General features: G+C 51.2%; 1 protein-coding gene across 11 annotated transcripts in view; it reads right to left on the bottom strand.

Moving 5' to 3' along the window:
• Positions 1 to 19957, bottom strand: part of HVCN1 (hydrogen voltage gated channel 1) — a 36132-nt gene extending 16175 nt beyond the window's left edge. For 2 of the 11 annotated variants that reach the window (XM_059140747.1, XM_059140750.1), the window contains exons 1-3: positions 18379 to 18481; positions 17883 to 17962; positions 12648 to 12687 (exon numbers count right to left, since the gene is read on the bottom strand). Coding sequence is in view for 6 of the 11 variants with exons in the window: in XM_059140750.1 (XP_058996733.1) it covers positions 12648 to 12668 (21 nt within the window). In the remaining 5 variants the exon portion in view is untranslated. Of the gene's footprint in view, positions 1 to 5006; positions 5870 to 12647; positions 12688 to 17882; positions 18033 to 18378; positions 18482 to 18510 lie in introns of those variants that run through there. The other 9 variants (XM_059140754.1, XM_059140746.1, XM_059140751.1 and 6 more) reach the window with 9 other exon arrangements.
• Positions 19958 to 22853: the final 2896 nt, after the last annotated feature.

Raw genomic sequence — 22853 nt, 5'->3', positions numbered from 1 at the left:
CCAAATACAAGATGGTGTTTGCCCTAAGGGAGGGGCAAGGGCTCAGAACCGAAGGAGTCAAAAAGTACTTAAATGCTAGGGCACCCGGGTGGCTCAGTCATTGGGCATCTGCCTTCAGCTCAGGTCATGATCCCAGGGTCTTGGGACTGAGCCCCGTGCTGGGCTCCCTGCTCAGTGGGGAGTCTGTTTCTCCCTCTCTCATTCCCCCTGCTTGAGCTCCCTCTCACTGTGTCTCTCTGTGCCAAATAAATTAATAAAATCTTAAAAAAAAAAAAAAAAAAGAAGTACTTGAATGCTATGGACAAACATCTTTTTAAATTACACAAAGATTTGAGGAAAATAGGACAAAATGTTAATAGTTGTCAATTTAGGGTGGTGGTTATATAAGTACTTCATAATATCTGTATTTTTTTTTTCTAAAAGTTTGTATTTACTTATTTGAGAAAGAGAGAGCACGAGAAGGGAAGGTTCAGAGGGAGGGAGAGGAGAGGGGGAAGCAGACTCCCGCTGAGCCATGAGCCAGACTCGGGGCTGACCCAGGCATGGATCATGACCTGAGCCAACGGCAGATGTTCAACTGACTGAACCACCCAGGTGCCCAGTATTTGTATTCTTTTATATTTTTACACCTTCCAAAGTAAAATAAAATTATCTCCCTCCAATAGAACGCCTTTGATGCATACTTTTTTTCATAATAGGTTTCATGAGCTCAGGAAAGGTTAGAGTCCAAAGGGATGACCTGATCTCCCCGCTTTCAGAGATGGGAGCACTTCTGAGACGGGCACCTCGGGCTTGCTCAAGGTCTCAGTGCACTTGGGAGTACAGAACTCCAACTCTTTTGCCCTCAGTCCACTGTCCTTTCATCTACTCTATGATGCTTGGACATTTCCAAGCTCCCAATTTGGACAAAGGATACCACCTCTCTCAAAAGCCTCCCCGAACCCCAACATTTTCTTGTTAAGTGCCTTGGGGAAGTCCACACTCTGAAGACTGCAGGGCGAGGTTGGAGGTGATGAGTTTGGAGAAGGTAGTGCCCCAAATGCTCCCCCTAGGAATCCCACAGTTTGGATTCTAGATGGCCTCCTCTGCCCCGTCTTCTGTAGAATTCAAGTGCATTAGGAGCTCCTGATTTGAGGCTTCCTCAGATACTAAGAGGTCCAAGGAGAACTTATGACCTGTGCATAACCTCCTAAGTGTGAACCTTCTGGTTCCTTCTGCATCCATGATCCTGGAGCATGTCTGGCTTTCCTCTCCCCACATATGCTATTCATCTCTTCCTCTTCTACCACCCCAGCCCAAGTCTTCATCCTGTCACCCTGTAGACTGCAATGGCCTCGCGGTACCTGGGTGGCTCAGTCAGTTAAGCATCTGCCTTTGGCACAGGTCCAGATCCCAAGGTCCTGGAATTGAGCCCTGCATCAGGCTCCCCGGTCAGCGGGGAGCCTACTTCTCCATCTCCCCCTACTTATGCATGTGCTCTCTCTGTCAAATAAATAAATACAATATTTAAAAAAAAAAAAAGAGAAGACTGCAAAAGCTTCCTTGTGGATTTCTCTCCCTGGACCCAGTTCTTCCAGGGTGTTCTCCAACCAGTAGCCCTAGCAGGCCTAGTAAACCCTCACCCCTGATCTCAGCACCTGCTCGTATCACTGCCCCCTGATTTTTGGATAAAAATCCAAGAGTCTTCCTATGTTGTGCACGACCCTGTGGGAACTGTCCTTATCTCCTTCCATGACCTGCTCACCACACTCCAGACACGCTGCTTGTCCTCTGTCCCTCCAAGTTCTGTTTCTCCCCAGGCTCTACCCTCAGCCTGGACTACTCTGCTTCCAACTCTGAGCGTGGCTCACTTTTACTCAAGCCTGAAGGCTCAGCTGACATGGCCCTTCTTCAGAGAGGCCCTCCTTGACCCATAAAATCTAAATCAGAACACTTCTCAATTTTATAACCTCTCTCTGTATTTTTTACAGTTTCTAATCAGAACTTTTTGGTGTATGTGGCCATTTGTTTATGACTCCTCTTTCCACACTAGCAGTTAAGCTCCAAGAAAGCAAGGCCTGTGTCCCCAGAGTCTCATGGGTCGCCTGACCTAGAGCAGAAGCCCATCAAGCATCCGTTGGCTGAGGGCAGTGGTCTGCTTGTCTCGGGTTGGACCCCCCCCTGCTAGGGTCCCATGGGTGACCAAGAGCCAGGTCTGCAGCTAACCTGAAGCCCTCTGAGCAGCTCCTGGCCATAACTTCCCCCCTAAAACACTTTACCTGTCAGATGGAAACTTCCGGTGCTGGTTCTCAGCATGGTAGCAGCCTTGGGGTGCTTTGCAAAAACCACATTTATATTTTACAGGAGAGGAAAATTTTCTTTCTGAAACCGTGCGACCAGTAAAAAGCAACTTTCAGTAATTTGGGATGAAAATATTTATGGCACCCAGCAGAGCAGAAAACAACTCTGGTTTTAAGTCAAAAATGTGACATACCAAGAGCAGAGAAGTTTCAGAAAAGGTCAAAGATATAGCTGTTCATGAAAATGTCATGGGCCTCGGCAAACTCACCACCCACTTTGGGCTCTCGGGTTCCTCCCACCCTGCCCGGGCGGGCGGAAGGACTGACTCAGTGAGCTACTCAGAGAGCGCACCACCCTCTGGGCCTGGCCTGGACCAGCACCCCATGGGTGCCCACCGTTCTTCCTCAGCAACACAAACTCTCATTCCCAGTCCTCCAGCTTCACTGCCATCCGGGGATATCACACTCCTCTGCTTACCATCCGGCCGCCTGCTTCTGCAGCAGCCCCCACCGCCCCCCGACTCCTCAGTCTCAGGAACCGACAGAGTCCCTTTGTGGCTTATGCCAGACCGAATTGTTTCTGTCACTTGCCACCCCAAGAATCAAGACCAGTACATTCCCTGGCACTGGACAGCTCCCATCTCCATGTCCCCCACATTAACCCTTGCTGCCCCCACTACAACCTGACACCTCTCTCTCCAGGATCAGGCTTCCGTATCAAAGTGCACAACGGGGTTCCCACTCTGACCGTCCCGCTTCCTCTCAGTGTTAACTTGGCTCTGTTTGACCATCTTCCTCTTGATTTCTCTCCTGTCTCCATGTCCTTGCGCCCACAGCCCTGGAAGTCCCCTAGACCCCGATGCTGACCCTGTGCTCATGCTGGGCAACTCTCCCCTTTTGGTGGTCGCAGCACACCTGTGTTCTCAACCTTGAGAACATTTGCAAATCAGTCTCGTGTGCAAATCAGTCTCCAGCCTGCTGTCTGGTACCCTTCCAGGTCATTAGTTCCCCTAGGACCAAAACTGAATTGATTTATCTTTCCCCCATACCCACTCTTTTTCTTTTCCTTTCTTTAGTTTTTTAAGATTTATTTATTTGTCAGAGAAGCAGGCTCCCCGCTGAGCAAGGAGTCTGGTGGGAGACTCGAACCCAGGAACCTGGGATCATGACCTGAGCCAATAGCGGACGCTTAACCGAGGAAGCCACCCACGTGCCCCTCCCCATATCCCCTTTTCCTTCCGTGTTTCCCTAGCGCACAGCATCACCTTCACCCTGCTGCCCAAGCCAGGAGCCAAAGCTCAGCTCAGCCTCCTCTGTCTCCTTCTAGGCTTGTCGGTCTAACCTCCTAGACAAGGCCGCTCACGCCCGCCTTCTCTTCACCCTCCTACCCTCTCCTGCTGCCAGCGCTGCTTGCCTGGACACCTGCACTGGCCTCCTGCCTAGCCCTTTATCCACACGAGAAAGGGGGACCAGGGTCCCCCTTCTGCAGGGACAACCGGGCTGTGTCCCTGCTCTCACCTGCCCCCTCCCCCAGGACCTTTGGCTTCCCACCCTGCCCCCTGCCAACCACTGCCTTCAGGACAAAGCAAAGCTCTCTTGGTCTCTCCAGCCCCTGGGCTCCTCCCCAGGGCCCCTGCCTCTGCCACACCCCAGATGCACCCAGTGCCTCACTCCCTCTTGCTCTAGGACTAGGCACACCTGTGCCTACTGGCTGCTGGATCTTCTGCCTTCTGCAGGCTCTTGCTCTTTCAGATCTTACAGACCTCGAGATTCTTCCTCCCCGGGGAGGCCTTCCCTAGTGGCCACCTGCTGCGTGAGCCTTCTTCCTCTACTTCCCTCTCTTGCTACTGACTATCGAGTGCTGTGGCATCTCAGTGCTGTCTGTCTCCTGCCCTGGTCTGCAAACTCGGGGGGGGGGGGATGGGGGGGGCAGGGACTCCTCCCCCCTCAGTCACATGCAGGGGTTCGGTAACTATGTAACAAGTGAATTAACAGCAAACCACAAGAGTTACCCCCGAAAGGTAAATGCATCACCTACTTCTCTTTTACACACGACAAGTATCATCCCAGAAAGATTACTACCTGGGAGAGAGGGGGCAGAAATGAGAAAAAACAGATGTAGAAGAGAGACAAAAAATGTTCTTAGGAATGTCTGTTTTTACGGGCTTGGTCAGAAACTGTCCCCCGTAGGAGGGGAAATGTCCCTATTTTGTGGTCATCCAACAAATCACAGAGAAAGGTATTTTTAAAGAAATTGGGCAGACTCTTGATGTCCCTGAAGTCCCCATGTCCCTGCTCCCTCCCAGAGCCTACTTCTGGGGACCTGATTTGCTTATAATTCAGCATCTCCTGCCCCAAAACTCCAGGAAGATGCAAGAGCCATGACCTCAGTCTGGCTTTGTTTGATCCGTTATTTGTTTCAGTATATTAACATACCACTAAAATTCCTTATAAATGCACGATTTAATTTTGTCCCTAACAAACCCCTGAGGTTGAGGCCATCATTTTGGGTCTTGGTGAGGCTGGTGGCTTGTCCCAAGTCATGCGCTTGGAAAATGGCAGAGCCAGGATCTACTCCTGGGCTGCTGTGACTGGGAGCCCGTGTTTCAGAGCACAGGGCTCTGTGGCCAGGGACGGGGATCTGCCTTCTAGGGCAGTATCATGGGTTGAACATAGCTGCCCCCAAATTCATGGACTTCCACCTGGAACCTGAGAATATGACCTTACCTGGAACATGGGTCTTTGCAGGTGTAACTAGTTAAAAGGTCTTGAGATGAAATCATCCTGAAAGTAGAGTGGGCCGTAAGTCCAAAGACGGATGTCCTTACGAGGAGGGGACCATGCGCAGATGGAGGCAGAGACTGGGGTGCTGCGTCTACAAGCCAAGGGTACCAAAGCTCGCCAGCAACCACCAGAAGCTGGGAGAGAGGGAGAGAACAGATGCTCCTGCAAAGCCTCCAGAAGGAACCAACCCTGCCAAAACCTTGATTTTAGACTTCAAGGCTTCAGAACTGACAGAATACGTTTCTGTTGTTTTAAGCCACCTGGTTTGTGGTTATTTGTTATAGAGGCTCCAGGAAGTTAAGGCAGAGACACGCACCCAAGTCAGCCGATGATGGGTGGCCGCTCCCTCCCTTTACCTTCGTGGGCCACACGTCCATCCTGGGCTCTGAGGAGAAAGCAGTCTCCTTCAGAGGTTACAAAACCACTGGGAAAGGCCTGTTCCTGCCACCCATCCTGGCAGCAACTTCTTCCTTTTGGTCACAGCTTACAGGCCACCTCCACCCACCTCTACTCTCACTTGTAGCTTCTAACAATCCTGAGAGGTAGACAGGGCAGGCTCTCCACTCCAGAGGGGGAAACTGAGGCACAGAGAGAAGAGAGCCACTGCCCAGAGTCCCCTAGCCACTGCAGGATAACAGCGGTTAGGGAAGGGGTACTCGTCTTAGGAGGGCAATAGGGCAGTTTCTTTCATTTTTGAAAAGATGTTTGGGAGCACCTGGGTGGCTCAGTCAGTTAAGTGTCTGCCTTTGGGGCTCAGGTCATGATCCCGGGGTCCTGGGATTGAGCCCCACATTGGACTCTCTGTCTGCTGCTCTCCCTGCTTGTGCACATGCTGTCAAATAAATAAAATAAAATCTTTAAAAAAAAAAAAAATGAGTCTCTCCAATGAGCCAGGCATGAGAGCAAAGAAGGAGTTCGGCCTTAACCAGTTTCTATCAAAATCTAAAATGTCCCTATCATTTGACCTGACAAGGGACTCACACGTAAGCACGTGGATGGTCCCTAGAGTGATGCTACGACAGCCCAAACTTGGAAATGACCTCAAAGTCCAACATTACACACTCTGCAGCAGACCTGTGCTAGAGAATCCCAGGCGGCTGTTCAGAGGGCGATCGGGGGTATACCCGTAGGCACGGACACAGAGAAGCATCCTTGATCTAAACAGACTCTAAGTGAGATCCAGCACATTGTGGACCAGACGGCATCATATGCCATCTTTGTCAACAACAGACAAAATCAGGGCGCCCGGGTGGCTCAGTGAGTTAGGCATCTGACTTTGGTTTCAGCTCAGGTCATGATCTCAGGGTCCTGGGATTGAGCCCTGTGTCAGGCTCTGCTAGAGAATCTCTCTCTCTCTCAGCTCCTCCCCCTGTTCTCACTCGAAAATAAATAAAATCTAAAAAACAAAACAAAAACAAAAACAAAAAAACCACCAAAAAAATAGACAAAATCGATAACCCAAATCAAACATTCCCTCTGAGAAGGGCATGAGGTTGGGTTGGAGGGTGAAGAAAAACTTTCAGATTTTATTGTATCAGATTTAAGCCTAAGAAATAGCCATTTTTGGAGGGAGATCCCACCTACAGAGAACTGAACGGTGAATGAAGTATTTGGGGGTCAGGCAGGAAGGAGACTGAATCAATACATCCATTACTGGAATCCCTGGGTAAGAAAACCAAAACAATGGGACAGAACAAACACCTAAAAACAAAGAAACATAAGTGGTAAAGCCAATCAATATGAACTCAAGTCTACCAGTTTTGTTCTTGCTAAAATGCTCTGCCAATGAGGGGAAAACAACAGATACCAGAAAAGCTGATTTTTTGAGGCCACAGAAGAGGATTTTGTGAGACATAGAATCAAGGTTCTGAGGTGCAACCTTCCCTCCCCTAGCAGATGGGGAAACTGAGGCCCTATAACCCAGCAAATGCCTCCAGTCAGCAGACAGTCCTGGGCATGTGCCTCGGTCTCTTGTCTTCTAGTCCAGGGCACTTAAAACATACTCAAAGAAGCTGTCCCCCTGTGCTCACGTTCCTTCCCCACAGCCTATTCATCATGAACCCCGGGGCCACCTGCTTCTCCCACCCTCTGTCACCAGCCAGCCTCACCCCCACCTCTCACATGGAGGACGCAGCAGCTCCATCAGCAGCCAGAGAGCACGTCTCAAGACATAATCCCGTCACTCCTGGGGCAGAGTAGGCTTGAGGCTGCTGTCCTTTGAAAGGCCTGCTTGGCCCTTGGCTAGTATCTGGAAGGTTCCATCACTCACGATATGAAGAGCTCACAGGGCCTAGACTGTGTATGCAACGGGGCTTACTGGGAGCACTTGCTTTCCTTCGGGGAGTCTGCAAGGGCTGGACAGAAGGTACCCCTGTGACCGGCCCCCCGCAGAAACTGCCAGCACCGCGTCTCTCACAAGCTTCCCAGGAGACACCTGACCCACAGGGTCACCACTGGCTCCTGGAGGAACTGAGTGAGTCCTGTGTTTGGGTCTGTCCCTACTATCAGGGCCCGTCTTACATGATCCTGCAGAACACAGCCTGGATGGTGGAAAGAATCCCCCCCCCCCCCCGCCCCACGCTCCAGCAAACTCTCCTCTGTGGGGAGGCAGGACCACCTCCAGGAGCAAGGTGACCTGCCCCAGGGCTGCTGCCCCCCCCCCAACCCTGGGGATTTGGGTTCTGAGGAATGCCTATTTTTAAAATCAGGGAAGTCTTTAAATAAGCGTGGCAGCCTTTCCTTCTCTAGGGCGGGGAGGAAGTCTGAGGTTGACAAAAACCACCGCCACTGGTGGTTGACCAGCTTGTGGGGGCTGCTGCTTACGGGCTAAGGCACCCGACCGAGGCCCAGGTACCCCAGGGGATGCTGCAACATTTCTCTCCTTTTCCTGCAGGGTCAGGATCCCTCCCATCTTGAGTCATCTCCCAGCCTTGGATGGCCAAGAGGATGGCGAGGCCCAGGGTGGGGGGGTGGGGAGGGAGAAGATGGGGGAAAGAACATTCTGTAGTAGCAGGAGCCTGGCGTTAACCACCCCCCTTACCCCCTACCCCCTCTTCCCCAGAACACACTGCAACAACCCCAGGAGGAGGGACCGAAACACTTCTGTTTGGGGGAAGCCAAACAATTTGCCCCAGGGCCCACAGCCAGAGAGAGAGAATTCGGAGGGAAGCCGCCTGGCCCAAAGCCCCCTCTTCTTGCAACGACCTCTTTGAACATCACCCTGGTTGGGCGCTGGGCAGGGAGCTCAGCCCAGGGTTACTCAGTGAGAAAAACAAATTTTAATCCTGCCTTTTAATACACACTGACAGACACGAGATCTACGACCAAGCTTCTCTGTGCGAGCACTCTGGTGGTTTCCATTTTATTCTACTCCGTTGCTTAAATGACAGACAGCAGCCCGTTAAAGGACTCGGGAGTCACCAATGAGCTGAGTTTGAAAGGGACACAGGTATTCGGAGCACAGGCCTGGTCTATTTCCCTGGGGTTGGGAAGGGTTTGCCAGAGAGGAGACAGCCCTGCTCAAAGTATGTGATATCAGCCGTGCAAACTGGGAAGCGTAAGTCATGTTATTTTATTATGAAAGCATAAAGAAAATGAAAACATATCAAGAAAAAAAAAAAAAAAAACAACAGTTATTCAGCCAGAAACGAAGACCTATCACCATTTTGACCGAGTCATCCGGGCAACTCCCAGCCCCAGCGTCTTAGCAATGCTTTGGCCAGGAAAAGATGGAAGAACCGAATTCAGGACGCCCCTCTCCCCTGCCTCACTGCAAAGCAGCCCACGGAGAGAGGCCCTCCCCAGCCGCAGTCTAACCGGTGCCTCTCAGCCCTGGCTACACTTTGGAACCACCTGTAAGCTTTTAAAAAACCCAAGGCCGCGGTCCCAGGCCCCAAGATCGTGATTCGGTTGGTCTGGGGGTGGCCTGGGTGCTGGGACCTCCCATGTGCAGCTGCGGGTGAGCACCGGCACGGCGAGTAAACCCTGAGCCTCACGAGAAATGAGCAAAGGGCTAGCGCGATGGCTAAGCACACTGGCTCCCAGGTTCCCCAGATGTGGCTGGTAACATGCATCATCCAAGAGGAGGACGAGGCGAGCTGATGGCCAAGAACCCAGAGAACAACCTCGAAGGTTGCTCCAGGTGGCAACTTTACCGTAGCCCGGCCCTGCTGCAGTGAGCAGCTCTGATCGCCACAATTCGAGAAGGAGTATCACTGTTCCCATTTCACAGAAGAGGAACTCAGAGGCACAAGGAGATGGGCTCTGCAGAGCTGCCTACGGGTGAGACAGGTCTGAAAAACCCCACCAGTTCCTCCTACGACACTGTCATTTTTCCCTCAGACACCAGGGCAGCAGGACAATTCAAAAGCTCCTAAAAGCAATTGATTAAAACAGTTTTTTAACTCCAGAAGGGTAAATTACTAAAAGGAACTTGTCCTTTGACTCAATAGAAGTTCAACTGCTACAGGTGGTCCTGGCCCAATATTCCCCAGCTCTTGTCAGCTCCTGGTACTGGCGGGCCTCTGTGCCCCTCCCCCATCCCGGAAGTTATTCCCTCCTCCACCCCCCCTTGGCTCTGCACCCCCATTCTGTGATTCTGCTGCTTCTGTGCCTTCAACCTCTCCCCCTCACCCCACCAGGCCCCTGGCTTCAGTCAGTCAGATCCCCTGCACAGCACCCAACCCCAGCTTGTCATTCACCCCAGGAACAGACCTTTACCCTAGATTTCTTTCTCTCAGCTCCGTGAAAACGGGAGCAAAAGGAAAGGAATTCACGATAATCCCAACACACCAGACTTCTTATCCACCTAAGGTCTCTTTCTCTCTAATTATAATCAAAGACGGCAGACAATTCTGTATTTTATTTTTCCTGCTAGTTATGTGCATAGATTTATGCCTTTTTGACAGCCAAGAAACTGCACCAAGAAGTTAATGCTCTCACTATGGAATCTGATTTCTCATTTTTAGCACGTTTATCACCAATTCCAAGACCATGTTTCTCCATAGGACAAAATAATGGCACATCTCCTATCAATGGCACCTGACGGGCTATGGAATAGGGTGCTAGCAGTTAGTTTCCTTTTTATGGGTCATTTCCTTTTAAGAGAGAGGACCAGGTTTGATGAGGAACACTGCCATGATTCTGGACACACACTATTGAATTTTTATCCAGAACAACTGTAGGGGTGATCCTGCCCCTCACTAGGTATGAGCTGGTTTCACCCCAGAATAACCAGCACCAAGTGTTTCGGCTTTTTTGGTTTGCCTGCTTTCACAGGGAACTACAAATGATGGAAAGTAGGAATTGTGTTTCCATTGGCCTTTGATGAATGAAAATCGCTGAACTCCTGGAGTTCCTCACTCTGCGGTGGCAGGCACTGTACGTCCAATACCCAAGTACATGGGGAGGACTGTTGACCCCACTCATGGCCAAGCACACGGAGGCTCGGGGAGTTTCAGAAACTCGTCTGAGGTCATGCAGCCCACCATGGGTGGAGGCAGGATTGGAATCCAGGCCGTCCACCCACTGGAGCCACAGAGCAGCAGGTGGTCTACTAGCGTCTCCCAGATTGGCAGAGAGTCCGCTCTGGCACCAGAGTTCTCCCTCCTCCATCACCGCCCCTGCCCGTTCCGCTCTGCTCTGTGGAGCTCTACAGGAGAGCCCGCTTCCTGGTCTTTGTCTATCCTGTTCCTGCCGCTGGAAATGCCCTTTCCTTGGATTCCATGAGTTCAAATCCCAAGGCCCCAGCTGAAAGGCTGCCTCTTCTGCAGAACTTTCCGTGACCCTCCAAAGGAAAGTGGTCTTTCTCCTCTGAACATCAGTCCCCCATTCTGCATACACGCCAGGACCACTGTGGCCCCAGGTTCTGGGCACCTCACTCACAAATCCCTCCCACGCTGCTGGTCCCCGCCAGTTTCCTGCCATGCCCCTGCTCCCTCCCCACCTTGCCCTGCTCCAGGGCCCTCCGCAAGGGCCACTTCTTCTGCTACAACACCTTCTTGGTCATCCCTCAGCACCTGGTAACCTACTCCAGCCCTCCAGGTGTCAGACAGAGAGACCTGTGATCTGATGAGGTCCGGAGGCCCTTCTGATCTCAGTGGTCCCAGGGAGGGACCCACATGAACCATGACCACTCCTTAATGGCTCGGCAAACGTGCCCCTTCACACGCACTGTTTTGTGACTTGACAGGGATCTTTCGCTCAGCGGAAGAAGAAGCCACAGGCAGGCAGGGACCAGCGTCTGCTGGACTGCTGGTACAGCCTGCCAGATGAGGTTGGTGCCGGGACACCGCTGGCACGGATAAACATTCGTTGAGGGAAGGAATCTGCCCCCGAGAGCCCTTGTTGCCGCTGCAATCCCCCTTCTCTGCTCCCTTCCTGCCAGGAGCTCTTTGCCCTGGAGACCCAGCCTATCTTTGGGATCGACTGTGTCTGAAAAGCATACAGGGCACCATCACTCATCCGTACTTAGGGCATGGAAGGCAGGCAGCGTGGGTCTGGGCCTCTGGCCAGCTGTGTGACCTTGGGCAAATCGATAACCCTTGCTGTGCTTCAATCTCCCTATCTGTAACAGCGGGAAAGAAGTAACAGCACTTAATGCACTGGGTTGTTGAGAGGCTTAAACAACCAAACATACAGAAAGCGCTGAGCACATAGCTGGCACGGAGTGGGTGCTCAGGAGATGTTCATGCTATGATTGCTAATGCTTCTCCTGCTATATTTCATCGAATTCCAAGAGGAACATTTTCCCCAGATTCCAACTTTTCTGAAATCAGAATTGGTAGCATACAGCATGGGCCACTTCCCTGCCACTCTAAACAGCCTTAAAATCCAAATGATTCTTACCATTAAAAGGGCATCACTATCAGTCCATGACCCTGCTTCTTGGACACTCACTGATCACCCTGCTGCTACCCTGAGCCCCCAGCTCTACCTGCTAGCTCCCCCGGAACCTCCCAGAAAACAACTAAAATGGAAGCCACATTTCCTTTCTACCTTGTCCTTACCCTTCATAACAGATGTCCCCCCAAGCCCAACAACCCTGCACCCCAGATATCAAGGACAGAGTTTAATAGTTCTGCTTGGGATGATCACATGATACAGGAGGTAAAGCCAGGGTGACATCTTATTTCTGCCACTTCCTACCTGTGTGATCTTGAGCAAGTGGCTTTACTTCTCTGTGCCCAAGTGTCTTTCTCTGTAAAATGGGCAGTATCAGCCTAGCATTTTGAGATCACGGTCTCCTCAACTCTTCCCGACAAGCCTTCTGGAACAAGGGTAATTTTCTCTCCCTTTTCCAGATAAGGAGACAGAGGTGTCAGTGAGGTGAAGGTCCGGGGCTCATGACACATGGTTATTATTAAAATGCAGAGGTGGGCTCTGAAGGATCTGATTCAGATTACTGGGGTATCTTGAGGTTTGTGAATTCCTACTATAGTTTTCACTTTTGTGACTGAACACTTCGGGATAGCAGAAGCATCCCAAACAGGTATTTTCCCTTTATCCTGTTTGAAACACCAAACAGAATGGTCTTCAAGCCTGGGGAGGTCCTTTAACACTGCTGGTCCATCAGAAATAATTTACCTTTTCATCCCAGGTAGCCATTTTCCTGTCCTCTCTGGATCTGGAAAATAAGAAAACGTTTGTCTAGATCTGACATCCTGCTATCATTTATCTTAGTGTGTGCTTTGCGACACTTTGATACAAATTATTTTTAACTTGCTTACGTTAACAGTGTCTGAAAATAGCATAAAGCTCAAAGTTTATGTAGAAGGATGCACATCCTTGGTACATATCCAAAAGAATTGAAAACAGGAACTCAGACAAATGCATATACAAAAATACTCTTAGCCTGGGGCGCCTGGGTGGCTCAGTGGGTTAAGCCTCTGCCTTCGGCTCAGGTCATGATCTCAGGGTCCTGGGATCGAGTCCCGCATTGGACTCTCTCCTCAGCTGGGAACCTGCTTCCTCCTCTCTCTCTCTCTGCGTGCCTCTCTGCCTACTTGTGATCTCTGTCAAATAAATAAATAAAATCTTAAAAAAAAAAAAAAAACTCTTAGCCAAAAGGGAAGTAACCCAAGTGTCCATTAGGGGATGAATGGATGAATGAAAGATGTTCCACCCATACAATGGCACATTATTCAGTCTTAAAAAGAAATGAAGTCCTGACCCATGCTATAGCATGAATGAACCCCTAGAACAGGACACGAAATCAAAGGAACCACACACAAAACTTCACATATGACATGATTCCACTGGACACGAAATCAAAGGAACCACACACAAAACTTCACATATGACATGATTCCACTGATATGTAACACCCAGAATATGCAAAGCCACAGAGACAGAGACAGAGACAGAGACAGAAAGCAGACTGGTGGGTGCTAGGGACTAGGAGGTGGGGAGGGGGATGGTGATTGACTGCTTAACAGAGGCAGGGTTTGCTTTTGGTTTGATGAAAATGTTCTGAAACTGGATAGAGGTGGTCATTACGTGACATCAGGAACGCACTAAACGCCACTGAACTGTTCAGAGTTGTAAAATGGTTAATTTCATGTTATGTGAATTTCACTCCAGTTTAAACTAAAAAAAAAAAAAATAAAGACCCATAGACATACATTAAAGTGTATATGTAGGGTGGCTCAGTGGGTTAAAGCCTCTGCCTTCAGCTCAGGTCATGATCCCAGGGTCCTGGGATCAAGCCCCACATCAGGCTCTCTGCTCAGTGGGGAGCCTGCTTCCTCCTCTCTCTCTGCTTGTCTCTCTGCCTACTTGTGATCTCTCTGTCCAAAAAAAAAAAAAAAAAAAAAGTGCATATAGTGTATATGTAAATATATATTACAGCATAATATATACAGTATGACCCAATCTGTGAAAAAAATTACATATGCATTTTTAAAAATAAGTCCGTAAAGATATAGCCAAACTGTTTACAGTGGTTATTGATGGACAAAAAGGGAGTGGTCGAGGGGACTGATTTTTGTAGGTATTTTCCTTCACTTCCTGGAAGGTCTGACCCTTTACAATGAGTATGTATTAGTTCTTAAAATTTATTTTTATTTTTATTTTTTTTAAAGATTTTATTTATTTATTTGACAGACAGAGAACACAAGTAGACAGAGGCAGTCAGATAGAGAGGAAGGGAAGCAGGCCCCCTGCCGAGCAGAGAGCCCGATGCGGGACTCAATCCCAGGAACCTGAGATCATGACCTGAGCCAAAGGCAGCGGCTTAACCCACTGAGCCACCCAGGCGCCCTTAAAATTTATTTTTAATGTAGGTGACACAGGTATGTACCAAAAAACTGAAACAATTCAAAAAGATATATTGTGACTAGTAAGCTTCCTTTCTACCCATTCTTCCCAGAAGCAGCCACTCTTAGCAGTTTCCTGTGTGGTCTTTAGGGGTATTCTACGCCTTTGCAAGCACATCTATATCTACTCCTTTTCTCTTCTTTAAACTTCAACAAATGTGAGCCGACACACACACTGCTTGAAACCTTGCTTACTTCCCTTTAGGGTGTGGTAAGCTCCATAATGAACCCCCTCCCTCCAAAGGTGTACCTGTCCTACTCCCCAGAACCCGTGAATATGTCACTGTACATGGCAAAGGGGGCTTTGTAGATGCGATTCAATTAAGGCTCCCAAGATGGGGATTATCCAGGTGGCCCCAATGTCATCAGAAGGGTCTTTCTGAATAGAGCAGAAGCATCAGAGACAGAAGGACATGTGAGTGCAGGAGCAGAAGCTGGAGTCCGAGATTTGAAGATGTTACACTACTGGCTTTGAAGACCGAGGGAAGGGACTGCAATCCAAGGAATGTGGACAGCCTCCAAAAGTTGGAGGTTCTCCCTTCGAGTGTCCAAAAGAAATGCAGCCTGGGGGCACCTGGGTGGTTCAGTGGGTTAAGCCTCTGCCTTTGGCTCAGGTCATGATCTCAGGGTCCTAGGATCGAGTCCCGCATGGGGCTCTCGGCTCAACAGAGAGTCTGCTTCCCCCCCGCCCCGCCTGCCTTTCTGCCTACTTGTGATTTCTCTGTGTGTCAAATAAATAAATAAAATATTAAAAAAAAAAAAAAAGAAAAAAAGAAATGCAGCCTGGCCACACAACACCTTGATGTTGGCCTACTGAGACAGAGTGTGGACGTCAAATCCCCAGCACTGTAAAGTAATACATTTATGTTGCTTTAAGCCATCCAATTTGTGGTAATTTGTTATGGCGGCTATTGGAGACTAATACAGTATTTCTGGTTGTTCTCGATCAGTACGCGCTATACTGAATGCACTCCTTGGAATGACTCCACAAGGTTCCCCCTGGAGGAATGTGTGTAGTAGTCCCACTAGTGATCAGAATTTGGATTACTTCCCAATCTTTTGCTGTCCCAATGTTCTAATAAATAACCCTGCACACCGTGTCCTTTGATGATTTAAGAAAAAATTATCAACTGGAAAAAATTTTCATAAAGACTTAAACAAAAAAATAAAGTTCTTTCTCTCCTCAGTAGCATGGGTTGTAGGCACAAGGGCCTCTCAGAGGGTTTCTTGCTGGTCGACTGGCAGGATGGCTTCTGCAACCAGCACAGTTCAGCTAGCTCACTGTGTTCCTGTTCTAGCCCCTGGGGGCCCTCACCCTGCTCTCATGAGACGGGCTCAAGTGGAACCTTTAGCACAGGCAAAGGTGAAGGGAGCTGTTAAGGTGCCCTGGAGATTTCCTTCCTTCACAAGGCAGGAAATAGAGCACATTTATAGAAAAACAACCAGCTTCACTAATTCAAGCAACAGAAAATTTAAAGATACATACATGACCTCTCCATTAAACTAGACAAAACAAAAGTGATAAAACTCAGTGCTTGTGGGGCTGTAGGGAAACTTGCACACTGCCAGGCATTGTTTTTCCTTAACAGCCCTCTGGTGATAAGTGCCAAGTGCCTTCAAAATAATCATACTCTTGACTTGAACACATCAGTTTGGAGCTATTATTTCAAATCATTGAGTACCAAAACACAGGTGCAATGTGGACAAGCTACTTTGGATATGATGGCTAAACCTGGAAAGACGCCACAAGCCCCACTTTAGAGAACAGCTGAGAAAGGCAGTGGGCTGTTAGAAGGAATAACAATTCTGAGGTCTATGTAGAAATACAGAAAGAAGGCTGTTAAGCAATGACAAGTCAAACTCTGACGGTTGCACACATGACTGGCAATTGTACAACAAAATTGGAACTTTTACTACATGCCAGGCACTGTGCTGGGTTCTGGGTGGGAATCCGAAGTGATGAAGAAAAAGGTCAGGGCACTGGGAGACAGATACTTTAGCTGGGTAGACAAACAGGGAACCAGGGAAACATGTAAGCAAGGTAAGATCCCCTGAGGCTAAGCATGGGAAGAAAGAGAAGGAGTGATGGTAATGCAGGAAGAGAGCAGGAAGTGGGGCTCCTGCAGGTGCAGTGGTCAGGGAAGTTGTGAGAAGGCGAGGAGGCAACTTGGACAGCAGTCCCAGAGTTGCAAAGAGGTAAGTCACAAGAAGATGGCCGGGAAGAGTATTCCCTGGAGAAGGCAGGCCATGTGCAAAGGTCCCAAGGGGACAAAAACAAAGAAACAAAACAAAACAAAACCCCAGCAGGTCCAAGGAAGAAAGAGGAGGTCAGTGGGTCTGCAGGGAACATGCGGTGCAAGGACAGGGGCAGGACACAAGAGTCTGACCTTGCAGAGGGCTTGGGAGGCAATGCTGAGGTCAAGAGCGGTGGCTGGGAGGCCAACGGGAGGCAAAAGATGATGCAGAGGGCTGGCCAGATTCAGAACATGCTGAGGAGCAGAACCCGCTGCGGGCTCAGATGTAGGGGGAGGAGATGAGGAGCCGGTTTGGGGCAACAAGAGTCAGGGCTTCCTCCTTCTCTCTAAACCTGTGATCGCAGAGGGCCTGGGGACCTTGGAGTGGTTCTGGAATTGTGCAAATGTCAGCCCAAAGATTTTCAAAATGGTGCTCCTACTAGTCTTTCCCCTAGGGACTCAAGAGTGCGAGAAGTTGCCACTGGCAGCCTTGGCTTACTCAAGAAGCTGTCTGGAAATTGTGCAGATCTCGAAGAGCCCTGACTGACCCGAGGTTAAAGGTGTCAGGCACAGAGGTGTGCTTTCAGAGGGACAGGGAAGAAGCTGGAGGGTGTGTGTGGGGGCGGTGGGCATAGCTCCGTGGTAGCCTTGGGCAAGGTGTTGGGCTAAGCCTTTGTACCCAGTGTCTCACTTCATCTCAGCAGTGCTGTACGGTAAGTACCATGCTTAGCCCCCGGGACAGTCGAGGGAACAGAGTGATGAAGAGATGAAGCCCCACAGTGGGGCTGTAAGGGCCCCTGCCCCCAGCAGAGATGGTGGGGAGAGGTCTGTAAGTTCCTGTGGGGGGCAGCACCGCTGCCTCCTGCAGTTTAACCTGTCCCCAACCCACCATTCTCTTTCCTCAGCACACCTTGCCCCAAGAGAGGGGTGCCTGGGAGGCTCAGTCAGTTATGCAGCTGCCTTCTGCTCAGGTCCTGATCTCCAGGTCCTGGGATGGAGCCTCACCTCGGGCTCCCTGCTCAGCCAGGAGTCTGCTTCTCCCTCTGCCTCTCGCCCTGCTCATGCTCTCTCTCTCAAATGAATAAATAAAATCTCGGGGGGGGGGGTATTCCCAGGTGAAGGGATGCGGCCCTGGCGGTTGTCTCATCTCAGCCTCCTCCTGGGATACCCAGGACTACCTTCATCCTCACTTCTCCCCCGCAGTCTTCCTGGGGGGGGGGGCAGGGAGGGGCAGGGATGGTGAATAAAAGGATTTAGGGGTTCACACAGACCTGGGTGTAGGTTCTGGCTCTGCCTGCTTCGGCCAGGTGACCCAAGGCAAGTGGCTTGGCCCGAGATTCGGCGTCTCCACCTGTAAGACGAGACAAGCGTGGTCCTCACCGCACCTGTTGCTGCCCTCGGCGGGTGATGAAGGCACCTGTCTGCACGGTAAGCCCGGGACGAAAGGGTAGTTCTTATCAATGCTCCCGTTTTCAAGGGGAGGTAACTGAGGCCAAGAGGGGCTTCCCTCCCAGGTCCCGTGGCACCAGGCCTCCTGCCCTGTTTCCAGCGGACTCCAGTTCTCCCTGCACAGGGCAAGGGGTCCCCGGGGGGAGTGCCAGTCCGCCCGCGCCGCCGGAACCGAGGGCAACTGGGGGCGGGGTCCCAGGCAGGCTGGGGGAGGGGGTCGGGGAGGGTGAGGGTCCGCTCCTCGGACGGCTCCGGCTGGGACGGCTTGGGAGAGCGCCTACAGCCGGCGCGGCCGCGTCCCAGCCGCGGAGCACTTACCCTGCGCCCCAACCGCCGGCGGCCACCGCAGCGACTGCGAGCTCGGCGCCCGCGGAGCCGCCCGGCCCCTCCCTCCTTCCCTTCCCGCCCCTCCTCCTGACCCCCTCCCCTCCCCCCAGCCCGCCCTCTAACCCTGCGCCGCCACGGGCCGGGGCTCTTGCCCTGGCCGGTCTGTCTCCCTGTTGGTCTCCGGCTCGCCCCCCTCCCCCGCCCCCTCCCGCTCCGTAGGCCCGGGCGTGGCGGGGCCTCCTGCGCTCCTGCAGATGGACAAAGGTCCCGCCCGTGGGAGCCAATCGCGAATCACGAGAATCCGGTCCCAGGCTAGCCAGAGGGAAGGGGTGGGAGGAGGGAACCACTTCCTTCCTCCGGCGGGATGGAGTGGGGGCGGGTCCACTCCCCTCCCCACCATACGCACTCGGGGAGGCTGGGCCTGATGTCCGGTGGCACCCCTGTCCGGTTTCCTTAGGGGTGGCTCTGAGTGGCTTTGCTTGTCCCCTGCACTGTATGTGCCATGCAGAGGTTGGAGAGTGGGCAGAATGTCCTGAAGGCATGGCCAACCTCGAAGCCGGCAGGCCCGGCCACTCCTGAATGGGGGCAGGAGGTCTCCGCGCCAGAGGAGGGTGCCTTCCTGCCTGGAGGCTGAGCCCCCTTGCTCAGGTGGACTCCTTACCTTCCGGGCCCAGCGGCAATGTCCCTCTCCTCCCGGGGTGCCCCAGCACTGCTCGCACTTCATTCCTGGCACTGTCCTGGAATCAGTTTCCATTAGCTTCCGTCTTCCTAAAAAGACCGTTTGTCCCAAACCTCGGGGTGGAGCAGGCCCTCTCTTTCACATCTCCCTGCTTCTGGTTTAGTTGGGGGCAGAAGGAGTCTCAGTCCTGGGAGCGGTATTAGTTTCCCATTGCTGCTGTAACAGGTTATCACAAACCCAGTGGCTTAAAACACAGATTTGTTATCTTAGGGCTCTGGAGGTCAGTAGTGCGAATGGTCTTAATAGAGCTAAAATCAAAGGTCATGGCAGGGCTCTGTTCCTTCTGGAGGCTCCAGGGGGGGGATTCTTGCCTTTTGGAGCTGCCAGAGCGGGCCTGCATTCCTCAGCTGCTGGCGGCTGCCCTCTGACCTCTGCTATCATCAGCCCTTCTCCACTAGATCTGACCCTTCTCCCTCCTGAAAGGACCTTGTGATGACCTTGGGTCCACGTGGATAATCCCCTTCGGCTACGTCCTTGATTAATCACACCTGCAAAGTCCCTTCCACCAGGTGTGGTAGCTTATTCACGAATCCTGGGGAGTGGGATGGAGACATCTGGGGAGGCGGGCTGTTGTCTGCCTATCGGGGTGGTATTGTTTCCATTGGCTTCCATGGAGTCTGCTTTTCCCAATCCTGTCCCCCCCCCCACCTGTAGGGCAGTAGGCTCTCTTAAAAACATCTCTGTCCGGGGGAGCCTGGGTGCCTCAGTTGATTGTGTGTCGGACTCTTGATTTTTGACTCAGGTCATGATCTCAGGCTCCTGGGATTAAGCCCCGAGTCAGGCTCCGCGCACAGTGGGGAGTCTGCTTGAGGATTCTCTCTCTCTCTCTCCCTCCCTCTCTGCCTCTCCCCCATCCTCCCCCGACCCATGCTCTCTCCCCTCTTAAAAACAAACAAAAACAACTCAGTCTCATCTGACTTCTCGGTCACATTTTCTTATTGCAACATTCCTATTCCAGTCCTTAACCCCAGTCTGGCCCATTTTATTTTTTTAAATATTTATCTGGGCGGGTGGGAAGGCAGGGGAGAGAATCTCAAGCAGACTCTGGATCTCACAACCCTGAGATCATGACCCGAGCCAAAACCAAGAGTCGGACGCTTATCCGACTTTGCCACCCAGGCGCCCCCTATTCTGGTCCATTTTACACATCAATCTTGTTTGTTTGTTTGTTTGTTTGTTTTTAAAGATTTTATTTATTTATTTGACAGAGAGATCACAAGTGGGCAGAGAGGCAGGCAGAGAGAGAGGAGGAAGCAGGCCCCCTGCCAAACAGAGAGCCCAATGTGGGGCTCGATCCCAGGACCCTGGGATCATGACCCGAGCCGAAGACAGAGGCTTAACCCACTGAGCCACCCAGGCGCCCCAATCTTGTTTTTAATTAACAATGTCCCTCCCCTACCGGTGCCCGCTGGACAGAGTGGAGGGTGTGTGCACTGGCCTGGTCTCCGCATTCACTCCCTCAGGAGTGGGAAGAGGTGGAGAGAACAGGTATCAGGCATCTTCTCACCTAACTGCCCACCCCGGGGCTGCATCCCTCTTTCCATTGGCTCTAACAATTCCTTCTGCCTGCAGTGACAAGCTTAGTGCAGACAGCTGGTGGCCTCAACCGGGCCCCTGGCTTGATCTCTCATCATCCTTCCCACGTGCTGCCTCCCTGGCGGCTCTGCTGTGGTCCAGGGGAAGCCCACAGCTGCCAGCCTTAGCTGTGCCCTGAGCCTGCGACCACCAGCAGGGACTTATTTCCGTATTCTTGAGCAATCAGGCTCCTAAGAGAGCAGGTTAGCAAGTAGGGAGAATTTGGTCACGTTCTCAATATTTCTGTCCACAGAATGCCTCAGTCTCCTCAGTGGGACAGGAAAAGATCTCAGTTTTGTCACATCGGGCACATGGTAGGTGCTTTACATCTCTACGGCACGAATTAATAAATGAACACTGAGAATAAGGCTGCCCAGTGTCACTGCTTCTATTCCACATCGTATGGAAGACCCCAGCTAATGCAGCGAAACAAGAAAGGAGGCGAGAAGGACAAAGAGTGAAAAGAGGGAATGTCCCATCTGTGATCTATGTGATTATCTGCCTAGAAGATCCAAGGGGCTCAACAGAGCCATGTTGGATGCCTGCCGTGTGGTAGGCAGACCCTTTCCAGAAACTTACTATAAGATAAGCAGCTCGGTCCTCAGAGAGCTCCCATGTGAGTTGGGGAGGCAAGGCTCCGGCACGTTCCTCTACGGTCCAGAGAGTCTAAGAGGCTGGTCATTTAGGATAGGAAAAAATTACTTTGCTTTCATCAACTGAAATTGAACATTTCCTGCCGTGATGAATGCAGGTAACAGCCCACACTTGCATTAGCAGTACCCACGGCTTTGTCATCAACCGACATCACAGATGTCTTCAAATCACAAGACGGTTATTGCAGATATCCTAAAATCTAGGTTATAGTCGCCACTGCTTCAAAATTCCTGTGGTTACTAAACCAGCTGTCAGTTCTCATGTATTTATCACAATTTAAAAAATAATTCAGGGGCGCCTGGGTGGCTCAGTGGGTTAAAGCTTCTGCCTTCGGCTCAGGTGGTGATCTGAGGGTCCTGGGATCAGCCCTGCATCGGGCTCTCTGCTCAGCAGGGAGCCTGCTTCCCCCTCTGTCTCTGCCTGCCTCTCTGCCTACTTGTGATCTCTGTCTGTCAAATAAATAAATAAAATCTAAAAAATAAATAATAATTCAATAACAGCATTTCAAGATAATGGATCGTTTGTAATGCAAGGCATTCTGTATTACAGAGTTAAAAACATTGCCCCGGAGAAGAGGACCGATGTTGCAAAGAAGGATTAGGAACTCCCGCTTTAGAGGAAGGACTTGTCCTCTGCTTTGAGCAATGCCAACGCAGTCCTCTTGCACAAGGGAGTCCCTGCCCCCCACTGCACATTTCTTATCGAGCAGTAAGCCCAGCTTGCTCAAGGACGAGTCAGTCACTGTCTCAGGAGCTTTCTGGGAGCCTGCCTTTTAATGTTTGGGGAGCATTTTGAGGAAGGGCAGAGCATGGGCCCTGGGTCTGGCCTGCTTGTGCCCCAGGAGAGCTGGCACTGGGCCAGGGCATGGGCTCATTCTGGCTCGACGCAGTAGGAGAGACGGCTGCCTCTGCTGGTTTTGTTTCCTCCGGGCCAGTGTTTTCAGCTGCTGCACTTGACTACTTCCCTTTCTAGGGCAAAACCCTGGTCCTGGCTCTAGGAGGATTCGAGGAAAGAGCAAGGAGGAGAGAGAAGTGCGTGAGACCTCAACCGGGGCCCTGTTTGGATTTTCCAGAGTTGCCTCTGCCGTCTGGGTCCAGAGGCTGCTTTGCCAGCGGGTGTGATTCATCTAGAGCAGGTGACAGCCACACAAGCCTGGTGGACCTGTACGTGATCACGTCACTACATTAAAAGGTTATGGCTAACTCTGACCCCCTCCTCTGGTACTTGGTTCAAGCTTCTGCTTTATACATAGTTCAGAATCACGTGGAGGAGTGGAAAGGAGTCGGCATCCAAGAAATCTGGCTTTAAATCCTGCCTCCATCCCTTCCCTTGCTAGCTGATGTTCTTTCCTTAATTGAGCAAGCAGCATCCGAGTGCCAACTATGAGCTAAGCATTGAGAACGCAGAGGTGAATGAGACAGAGCCCACTTCCTCTCAAGGAACTTAGTCTCTGTAGGGAGGCACACAAAGACCCAGTGGTGGTATTGTGAAAGAAACG

Source organism: Mustela lutreola, chromosome 11, assembly GCF_030435805.1.
Source record: "Mustela lutreola isolate mMusLut2 chromosome 11, mMusLut2.pri, whole genome shotgun sequence".
Lineage (NCBI taxonomy): Eukaryota > Metazoa > Chordata > Mammalia > Carnivora > Mustelidae > Mustela > Mustela lutreola.
Note: the sequence above shows the minus strand (reverse complement) of the source record. Positions and strands in the feature narration are given on the sequence as shown.